Source organism: Nilaparvata lugens, chromosome 11 (assembly GCF_014356525.2).
Source record: "Nilaparvata lugens isolate BPH chromosome 11, ASM1435652v1, whole genome shotgun sequence".
Taxonomy (NCBI): Eukaryota; Metazoa; Arthropoda; class Insecta; order Hemiptera; family Delphacidae; genus Nilaparvata; species Nilaparvata lugens.
In genome coordinates this window covers 13,515,502-13,526,478 of record NC_052514.1, presented here as the reverse complement: position 1 = coordinate 13,526,478, position 10,977 = coordinate 13,515,502, and the positions used below count along the sequence as shown (strand labels likewise).

Genomic DNA, 10,977 nt, shown 5'->3' with positions numbered 1-10,977 from the left:
TGATGAAACAACAGGTCGTAATGGATCAAGAAATTCAAGATTCATAACTCTCCTACTTGTTGAATCAATCAGAATGGTACAAGTAGATAGTTGGTAGGAGGATTCTGATTGGTTCTTGTAATCAATATTCTTTTGAGACTGCTGGAACACAAAACACCTGACCGCTCTCAGTGTGCACATACTCATTGAGTATATACTAATGAGTATCAATATTCATCCATTCATTGCATAACTCTCAATCGAGAAAAAATCTATCTAGATTGGCACATCAATACTACAGCGTGAAAAATGTTCAGGATATGAAACTCCATCCTCCATTAAAGTAATGAGTATCAATATTCATCCATCCATTGCATAACTCTCAATCGAGGAAAAATCTATGTAGATTGGTACTTCAATATCACAGCCTGAAAAATGTTCAGGATTTGACGCCATCCTCTATTACTGTAACAGGCTAAGGAGAGAGTAATCTCCTGGGTCCAGTGCCTCAATGATTTTTCTCTGTTCCCAGTTTCAAGGAAGTGAACGTATCCTTGGAACTGTGATTCATATCATTTTGAGAATCACTTTTTGGTAATATTCCACGTTTCAGTGAACCAACTAACACTGAAATTATGGTAATACAAGCTTCAATTTAGTTGATGGTGAACGGCTAATCCATCTGTTGGATTTGAATAAGAGACCAAGCATCAATATTATTCCTCATTTATTTCTGATATCTTACTTTTCAATACATCAAAAATACTACATATTATACAATACTTTACAGGATAATATCCCATTCATTACATAATATTCTAGATAGAAATATAGACTATGTAGACTAATAGAAGGATAGCTAATTTTGTGATAAAAAACAAGATCTAGAAAAATTCATGGCAACATTCTATATTCGAATGCATATCATAAAAGATCATTAATTCAGTAAATTTACAATAGAAAAATGTAATTATATCCTCAGGTGAGAGTGAAAATAAAGTACTGCATACATCACTACTACACGGAACGAAGGGCATAGAAAGAAACCCAAAGTAGACCCCTGTGGCAGTCCAAGCAAAAAAATGATTGAAAGTTATTAGTATAATAAGTGGATAGTATATAGCGATTTAAAATAAAATCCCAATAATTGATTGTTTCTTAATGGTAGGCAACTTTTCAAATACATTTTTCTACTGTCTGCACATCGTCATCACGGAGATAAATTGACTAAGGCTATTATGCGCAATCCACGTGTATCACTGAATCAGAATTACATGAATATGGTCGCACTTATTATAATGTCTGTAAAAGTTCGATCTGGTTAATGAAGCGGGAAATTCAACAAAGACTGGAAGAATCCTCATGAACTGTAGAAAACTCAGGACTAGTATTGTGTTCCTCATGTGGAATGAATTATTTAAAATCTGATCCGTCGGCTAGGTGTTTCCCTGGGTGAAGGCCCGGGCGCGGGGGGAGCAAGAAGGGCCCCCTCAGGAGGGAAGAACCCTGACGAACTGATCGGAGGAGGAGCGGCCGCCTGCGGGGATCCTTCCGGAGCGGGAGCGAAAGCTGGCACGAACACCAGATGCTCCAGACTAGAGGACTCCGACGCGGCAACTGGGGGAGACCGGGATGCACCCTTCGAGACCACCAGCGTCCCGGGAAGGCCGTACTCGGAAGCCGGTACGCGGACCAGGATCGGTTCGGGGGCTTTGGCAGCTGCGGCCGCCTGAGCGAAAGCGCCGACTAGTGCTCCAGCCTCGGCCGGCGGACCGTATTCAGACGAGGGTGCGAACTGCTGCTGTGCGGACGCCGAGAATTGGCTGCCCGCTGATGCTGACGTCACGCCTCCGGGAGGGGGCGCTGGGGCGGCCGCTTGGGCTGAGGATGCTGCTGAGATCTGACAACAGAATTTGTTGAATTCAAATTTGATTACCATGAGAAGCAATTTTCACAAATAATAAAACAATGTGGGATGAAGTAAGAATATTAACAATTGAGATCATTGCATGCATGAAGAGTGAAAAGTTAGTTGGAGTAGGAAGTTATTGAGTAAGATTTTCACGTGAATATGATCATCTGCAATGAATAACTTAATTTTAGTGTGAAAACTCCTTCCTTATCTTGAGAATGTTGGATGTCTTCAGAGACCTAAAGTTTCATGAGAGTTCTAAAGTTCTGGAATACAATAACAGCGAATTGTCTTTTTTCTTATGCTAATCTCGAATATAAATAAAAATGAAAATCCAAGTATCCTTTTCAAGTCAATTATGATTGCTTGATAATAGCATCATACAGCCGAAACATGTTGTGACTAAACAATTTTAAAAAAGGTACTTGGATTTCTATTTTCATTTATAAATATCGGGGCACCGAGCTTCGTTCGTTATTTTTATTTATTGATAAACAGAACACAATTCTCTCAAATGATCGGGATTTATATTTCACAGCTGGCTTCACGTCATCTTATGAATTTCGGGGATGCGATATTTTGATTTTTCACATACTCACTCGCTCACTCACTTTTTTACTATCCACAGCTGTTTCAGCCAAGGATGAATTATCCTTTTAATGTCGTTCAACAAGTTTTCCCAAGGATGAGACCCAGTGCAATCGAATCTTTATATCATAAACCTAGTATGTTCCAAATTTCGTGAAAATCGTTAGAGCCGTTTTCGAGATGGGTTAAACATGAATAGCCAGATATAAAAATAACCAGATATATAAATACAGAAATTGCACGCTTAGGATAACAGCGAACTATGATGCTCATGTGCATTAGACAACTGAACATGTACTGTTAGGCTAGGCACACACCAGTTAGTCAAGACAAGACAAGACATGATCAGACACAATACTCCACATTGCTGCGTATAACGCAACTCACACTGATTAGTCATTTACAACTACATCATTTATTCATTTTATTTTTTATTCATTTACAATGCAAATGACACTAATGCAATAACATTATAGAAGATAAAATAATAAGGTATTCCTTGTGCTATTTTTCTTCCAAATTTATAGGTAAAAAAAAATTATAAATCATTATTTATAGGATAAATTTAATCTTTGCATTTAGACATGTCTTCATAAGCAACTATGTGAAGTATTGTGACTGAACGTGTCTCATCATGTCTTGTCTTGTCTTGACTAACCGGTGTACGCCCAGCCCTACAGTGACATAAGATCCAAAGTAATTCTCTTATAATAAGTAGGTACCCTCCCTACAGTATGAGTGAATACACTATATTATTTATTCACACTTTAACATGCAGAACGTGAGATGAATGTAAAATTCATTTGCATTTCTGCATATGTAATGGTCAACAAACAGGGTCTATGAGCCTACGTTATACTCCATAAAAATTTGAAACTTCATGGTACAGAGGTGAGTTTGTTTTCAGCACTTCTTATGGAAATCCACTGTTGCATTCTCCAACAGTATTATTAATCTCCTTATAATAGTGTGAAAAGATTTTCATCACTTTTGAGTGGGAGAGATCGATGAGATCATGAGTCTGAATAACAACTCATTGTACAATGTAATATTGTACAATTTACAATGATTGTACAATTATTAACAATTTTACAATGATTGTACAATTAACTGTTTGTAAAGACTGATCGAGTCAAAACTCTTGGCTCAAATAAAACAATCCCACGGTATTTCCCTAAAAAAATTAATAATATTAGTAGTTGAGTGTATTCAAATGATAATACAAGTGTATTACAGTAATTGATTCTTGAGTTATACTGACCAATGGAGCAGGAGCATTAGGAGACACAAAATTAACTGGCTGAAATAAAGATGGCGGAGGAGCAGACTGGATCCTCTGCTGGCTTGAGTCATCCCTGTCGAAAGGACTCCTACGATGGGGCCCTGAAATTGATCCGACCTGTGAAGAAGACGAATACATTATTATTTTATGTGGTCGGAAAAGAATTTTCCGAGATTTTTTTGAGATTCAATCAATTAATCAAGAATCCCATTTACTCATTGAAAAGACTATGGAAAGACTACAAATATCTTGTAATTGACTCAATAATGATTGTAATTCAGTGGATGTGATTAGTTCAACCTACATTAACTATAAAACCAGTTGTATAGTTGTGGCTATATAGTTACTGTAGTTTAGAATTCATTCATTCATTTATTTAATCATGGATAGATCATTCTCAACTATGAATGATTAGGGAAGGAATAATATGGGCTTAAAGCCAAAAACTGTTCCTTTCCCAAATTTAGATAGAAATTGACCAAAAATAGGTTATGTTTATCACTTCATATGTTTTAAATATAAGTTTTAATCGAATATAACACTATTCGAAGATGGAGAAATATCTGGTCTATAGCATTCCATTACTGTTGAAATTTACAGTTGAGCTAGTGCCTGACGCGAAAAATAAGAATGTACGTACGTACAAACTCTTTAATTCACCGTTAAGTCTCCTTTCAATGATCTATCAGTTCCATTCAGAATTATCATATTTTATAATGAAAACTGATGATCAATATTCTATAACAAGTTTCTGATGATGGTAATCCTTGCTTCAAGTTTGAGTTGATTTCTCCAATTATTATACTACTGATACAGTAAAATCAAGAATAATCCATTCTAGAGCCAAACTCACCCATAGACTTTTGAACCCATCAAATAATAGTTGTTGAACTACTAGTCGAGAGTAAATGAGATTACATCGCCGAATTTTTCATCCCTCATACAAAGTTTTGTGGAATCGAAAGTATCCGAAAAAATAGATCTCTTTGAAACGAACTAAGGCCAAATCATTCTAATTGAACTATAAGTTATACCAGCTTGCAGAATACTGATCAATCTATCTGCTCCACTCAGCAATAAAAAAACAAAACAATATCGTACCATTGGTTGACTTGGTACCGTATCAAAAGACATGACTATTTAGAATCACTAACTTTTGAGTTGCTTCAGATTCAACTCTGTGAATCTGTGAATCAACTCTGTGAATCTGAGTATCAGATTTTGAACTGAGTCTCACAAATTGAATTTTAACTATTTCGTCTTTAAAGAATGAAAATATCATTGGTTCTTATGGAGGAGTTCATACATTCTCATTTCCACAATTATAGTCCTACAGGTACACTCCAATATAAGAACCAATGAAGTCTTTTTTCAACAGGAAATTTTTAGAGAATATTGAACAGTACTCATGACATCTAATACTGATCCGTTTAGGGTTAACTCAGTAAAACTGAATATTTGAGTTCTAACCAATTATTCTCACGAATTGAGTTTTGAATATTTTGTCTACACAGATAAAGAATGAGCCAATGTCGCATGTTGGTAAAACCCATATTGGGTTTTATGGGATGGTTTTCAGATTTTCATCCAACCAATTTCAAATTTCTATTATTAAAACACACAGAACAAAATAACAAAGAATTACAAAACAAATAAAATACAATAAAATGTTACAAATATAAAAAACCATGAGCTTTGTGGTTGGGTGTGTTGGAGAAGAGAAAAAAAAAGAGAGGAAGATACCTAGACAACTATGGTTTCCCATGTAATAGGCAGGCAAAGAAGAGAAGAGAGAGGTGATGAGGAAAAAAGGGGAGGGAGAAATGGGAGGAAGGAAGAAAACAGAGGAATAGGTACGCAAAGTAAAGGTAAGCGAGTGAACTGAAAAATGAAAAAAAAACAATGCTAGAGCAGAAATCTCGAGTCATATATCTAAATGGAAGAAGAAATTTACTGTATATGTCCAGTTTTTTATATCCAGTTTAATTTTTCCGCTGATCTTATTGTCCATGAGAAAGTGATTTGGAATAAGGAACTGTTTTGGAATTGTTTCCTTTTCTATGATAATATTTTCTTTTGTAATCTATGGTATCCTTTTCTGCCCTGCAGAAATCCATTGGGAAAATGGCTTTTCTCAGAGAATAAGTGAGAGTACTAATGACCTTTGACACTGATCCTTCCAGAATTAACTGAGTGAAAATGAATATCTGAGTTCCAACTCACTCTCTCAAATACTTAGTCTACACAGATAGAGAATACCTAAACTCATTGATCCCTTACGTGAGTACTCCATTACAGTATTACAATCAGTCATTACTATTCTGAAACTGAAGTTCTAGAGTATAATGAAATTTGGAAAATCAACTTGCATACTAACTAAGTGGGGATGATAAAAATAGTAACTGAAGTTTCTCTTTTCTGTCCAGTAGAATTCATAGGGAAAAATGTTTTTTCTATAGAATAGTAAACAGTACTCATGACCTGTGAGACTGATCCGTTGGGATGCTGAGCGGTGGCTAGGGCAGAAGCCCCTCCAGCCCCAGTCTGGTGAGTGTAGACAAGGGGCTGTTGGCCGGGAATCGACACCGAACTTGAGAACGAGGTCGACGTCGGAGTGAAGAATTGTGCTCTGCTCCCGACAACAGCCATCGACAAAAGGAGAATATACTGAAAAAATATTTCAGTTTGACAAATAATTATTATAATAGAATGTATGTATTCAGGGCTACTTATTGTTAGCCTATTTATATATAAAATAACATCATAGTACCCATTTTTTGAAAGTGTTTTAATATAAAATAACAGATTAAAAACATAAATTAAAACAACTAGTTTTGATGTTTCACATCATCTTCAGGTTCTCTGAGCATTGATGGTTCTCTCTGGGCTTCTGGTTCTCTGAAGATTATGTGAAACATCGAAACTATAGCCTAATTTGTTTTATTTGTGTTTTCAATTTGTCATTTTATATTGAAAACTTTTCAAAAAGGGTACTATGATGTTATTTTACAAATCTATCATAATTATTATTCAATTTTCGGCCATAAGTTACAAATCACGTAGACAAAATGACATTTTGCCATGAAGTTATAAATACGATAAACATGACAATATCTTACTTTTTTCGAGGAACATTACAACTTATCATCACATGTTGAATATAAATTATCAGCAATTCTTGAATAATTTATTAGCCTATGAAGAGTTGAGGAAACTGACAAATGCAAACAACAAAATAAAGCCAGATCCCCACATGTCGGTATTAGTGAAGGTTTGCGGCACAGCTGAAATATCATTCCCATGAGCTCTAATCGGACATTGGCTGTATTCATACTCGCTTAGCTGGGCTGAGTGGAAATAGTCCTATCAGAGCTTATTGAAGTAATATTTCCACTGTACCGGACTCGTACACTGATACTTACTTTTATGTGTAGGCTACTATACTTATTACTGTAGCCTACTGTAAGTAGAATCCAGCTCATTTATCATTTGAAAATATATTCATTCAAATAGGAAAGATCTACAAATTAAGCCAAATCAATATGATCGGAATTCATGAATGAATATAGTCCATAATAATTATTTCACGAATTATTCTCCAGTAATATAATTCATCAATTGTTGAAAATGAAATGATGTTTAAGTAGGTATCCAACTTTGAAAATGTATTCACTAATTCCAAAGCTAGCCAGCGATCTCAATTACTTTCGTGTAATTTTTTCGTTCTTGTCCTTGAAAAATAGCTTAGTGTATATCATTCATGCTGCATGTTATCCTCTTTTTCCCTTCATTAGTCTAATAGTTTGAGAGGCTATCATCATTTGTAGTCCGATATACGCATTTGAGAAATCAGAATTCTTCTGGTCCATTCATCGTATAAGGAAGTCAACATCATAATTGTCTGAAAATACTTTTGTTAATGAAGATTATCTTCTCTCTAATGCTCTCCCATCATTTGAAAACTCATTAAGGTGTCTGGAAGATGGATGACATCTTTCAACTGACACAAACAGCAAACAAGAGCACAATATTAACTTATGGAATTTTCTGATGAATATTTGAGCCAACAAGAAATCTGCAATTCATTGAGATCAACTAATATTGTTTTGTTCCGTTTTCACAATATTGGCAGCACATTTTAAATTTACTGGAGCTTGTAATGTGTTACGACTCAAGAACTGATTGCTATGACAAACATAGTATATTACAATATATTTATTTCTATTGAATGAAAAAATCTAAGAAATTGTCAAAAAACAACAGATTTATTGATACCGTACTTGGAAATTAGTTTATCAGAGATTGACAGAGATTGAATGTAACAGAAATAAATACTTTTTGTGTAGTTGAGAAGTTGATATTGTGGTAATTATTCATATTGAATGAAAAAGACTAAGAAATTGTCAAAGAACCACAGATTTATTGATACCGTACTTAGAAAGACCGGTTATTACACCATTGTCAATCTCTGATAAACTAATTTCTAAGTACGGTATCAATAAATCTGTGGATTTTTACAATTGCTTAGTCTTTTTCAATCAATATGAATAATTACCACAATATCAACTTCTCAACTACACAAAAATTATTTATTACTGTTACATTTTAGAACGGTATGGAGAGAAGAAATTACATTGGTACTATTATTTCAAGAGTTACATTTTATGGATAAGTTCCAAGGTAAGCTAACTCAGTGCTTATATGTTTTTCGAAATGTATAATTTCAGTTGTTGATTAATTATTGATTATAATATTGGATCATTTGAAAAAAATAATGAAGCAGCTCACATTCTCCATGGAAGTAGATAATAGCTGTAGCCTATTGTACTATGGAAATTCTAGAGGATCAATATTCAATATTGAACAACCACGTTCTTTGTTCACTGATTTATTGCAATCATAATCTAGTCATATTGATTAATTTCTACCATAAAAAATATATAACTCAATGAACATTAAGAATATAACTTATTATAATATTCTATTATAGAAAACAAGCATTTTATGAAATATTCAAAAGAATAGATCAGAATAGAGGATCTGAAAATGCTCAAAAACCATTATAACAATGCTTGTACTATAAGCACAAATAAGTAAACTGAAAATATTATTATTCTTGAGTGTTCGGTTATTTAAGAATAATAAATAATAAGTGAATAATAAATCTTCTTAAATCATTGAACTAAGCCTATTCAACTCCTATTTTAGAGAGTTTTGTATTAAAAATATCAATATTTCGATTGAGAAATTTTTACTTTATTTTTTTCGTTTACTAAAAGCACTTACAATATTTTATTCGAACTTCTGAATGAATTTTGTGATTTTTTCAAGGATAATTGATGTTTGAAAACATAGGATCACGATGTTGCAAAGAATCACAATTACATTTGAGGGGACATGCATAATCATAATATGAAATTATCAAAGAATGTGATCTAAAATCAAACAATGAAGGAGTCATACAAGCCTCAATTATATCATAGAGAACAAAAAAGAAGCTTTATATTATTGTCTTTGATCAAAGAAAGCACCGGTATACATTACTACATTACATGAATTGAAATTGAGTGTGCCTTGGGCCATTCAAAATATTCAGAAATAATCATTTATTACAAGCTCCATTGGTAGAATAGTCTAGGCTATATTACTTGATACTATTATCAACGTATAATTAACAGAGAATTTATCTATTTTTAAATATAAGTGATAATTGATGCATCAATAGTAGAACTCTATCATGAATACTAGGTAGCAGTACCGTACCATGTTATTCTAAACGGGAATGTTGATAATGTATGAATTGCAAATTAATAAGTTCAAGAAAAATATGAGATTACAAAGATTAGGGTACCTACTTATTCTTTCAATTCAATTTTGTCGCTTTATTTAGTGAAAAATAAAATATTGAAAGATGATAGAATGATATATTCTTATAAAATAACACTGAGATAAATTCCAGAATAAAGATTCATATATGATTATGATTAATAAAAACAATATAAAAATCTTGAAGTACCCTTTATTTTTTAAAAACTTAAAATAGTTCAACAAATAGTTTCGACCCAAACTTTTAACTTAAAAATAAAGGGTACTTCAAGATTTTTATATTGTTTTTATTAATTTGTGTAAAAGTAGCCCATGCGAGTGGAGTGTTTTATGATTATGATCTATAACAAAATTGATCACACTGAGAATAGTTACAAAATACAAGAATGGCACTCACAATTTGCGACATCTTGATAGCGATGCTAGCAGCTTCACTCGCGAAAACGAACTGGTTCTGAAGGCGATAAAGAGTGACTGTTTATACGAACCAAGCTGGCCTATTGGCTAGACAAAGACAGAAGATGATTTACGCACAAATTCGCAGGTAAGCCGATCACTAATGCACCCCCACAATAGTCAATAATATATTCCTTCACTAAACTGCACCAGTTATTCTAATTTTATCAACAAAGAGTGCCAGTATAGGCTTCAGAATATAGGCGTGCTCCTGATTGATTCATCGGGAGAAAATCCCTACTGTAATGTCTTCATATGAATTCTTTCTTCTTTGACATTTTTGTGGCATGAATCAGTCGAAAAGCTTGAAAGGAGTTATCTTTCACAATAATTATTAATGACAGACCCGGAACATCATTAGGCTTGTGAGATAGAACGTCCTGCTTCATCCATTGGAAAACAGGAGCTACTTTTATTGACTCTTCTATTAGTGGAGACAATCGAAAATAGTTGTGTAATATAATATTTATCACTTTGGACCACTCATCACCTTAATTACATAAAATTTCTTCGATATTCATTTAAATGTATGATATGATAGTGGAAAACACTATCAAGTTTCATTGTGATAGTGGAAAACACTATCAAGTTTCATTGTGCTATCAGGAGAGCTATTCATTGTTTCTCGGTCTTAGCTGAAGAAAAACAATCATAGAGTGGATATAATAATGATAGGTGTAATAGTATGGAATCTATCTACATTTTTTGTGAGAGAAAACTTAAGTCCAGACTATTATAATTGACCAAAATAATACTATTATTTGATTAAATATATTTTCAATCAATTACTCAAACACAAATTATTTTTTTTCAATCACATCAGGAGTTCAGTTTTCATAAACAAGAGGTAGGCCTATCACCAATCAAATAATTAAAATACAAAGCTAATACCGCCAGTGTAACAAATCCTGACAGAACTTATATTATTTACAAC

At 33.5% G+C, this 10,977-nt stretch overlaps 1 protein-coding gene across 1 annotated transcript; it reads right to left on the bottom strand.

The window, feature by feature from the left end:
- Positions 1 to 689: 689 nt before the first annotated feature.
- On the bottom strand, positions 690 to 10,407 carry LOC111056625 (skin secretory protein xP2-like). Its single transcript, XM_039437627.1, has 4 exons — positions 9,985 to 10,407; positions 6,243 to 6,428; positions 3,741 to 3,878; positions 690 to 1,879 (listed from the first exon to the last, which is right to left on the bottom strand). The coding sequence occupies exons 1-4, from the start codon at positions 9,994 to 9,996 to the stop codon at positions 1,397 to 1,399; spliced, it is 819 nt and encodes a 272-aa protein (XP_039293561.1). The 5' UTR covers positions 9,997 to 10,407; the 3' UTR covers positions 690 to 1,396.
- Positions 10,408 to 10,977: the final 570 nt, after the last annotated feature.

Excerpts from the sequence above, each read along its gene's own strand:
- LOC111056625 (XM_039437627.1), bottom strand. Across the intron at positions 3,879-6,242 it reads CCAACGGATCAGTCTCACAG|GTCGGATCAATTTCAGGGCC; the intron begins GTCATGAGTACT and ends TCTTCTTCACAG. Across the intron at positions 1,880-3,740 it reads CTAATGCTCCTGCTCCATTG|ATCTCAGCAGCATCCTCAGC; the intron begins GTCAGTATAACT and ends TTCTGTTGTCAG.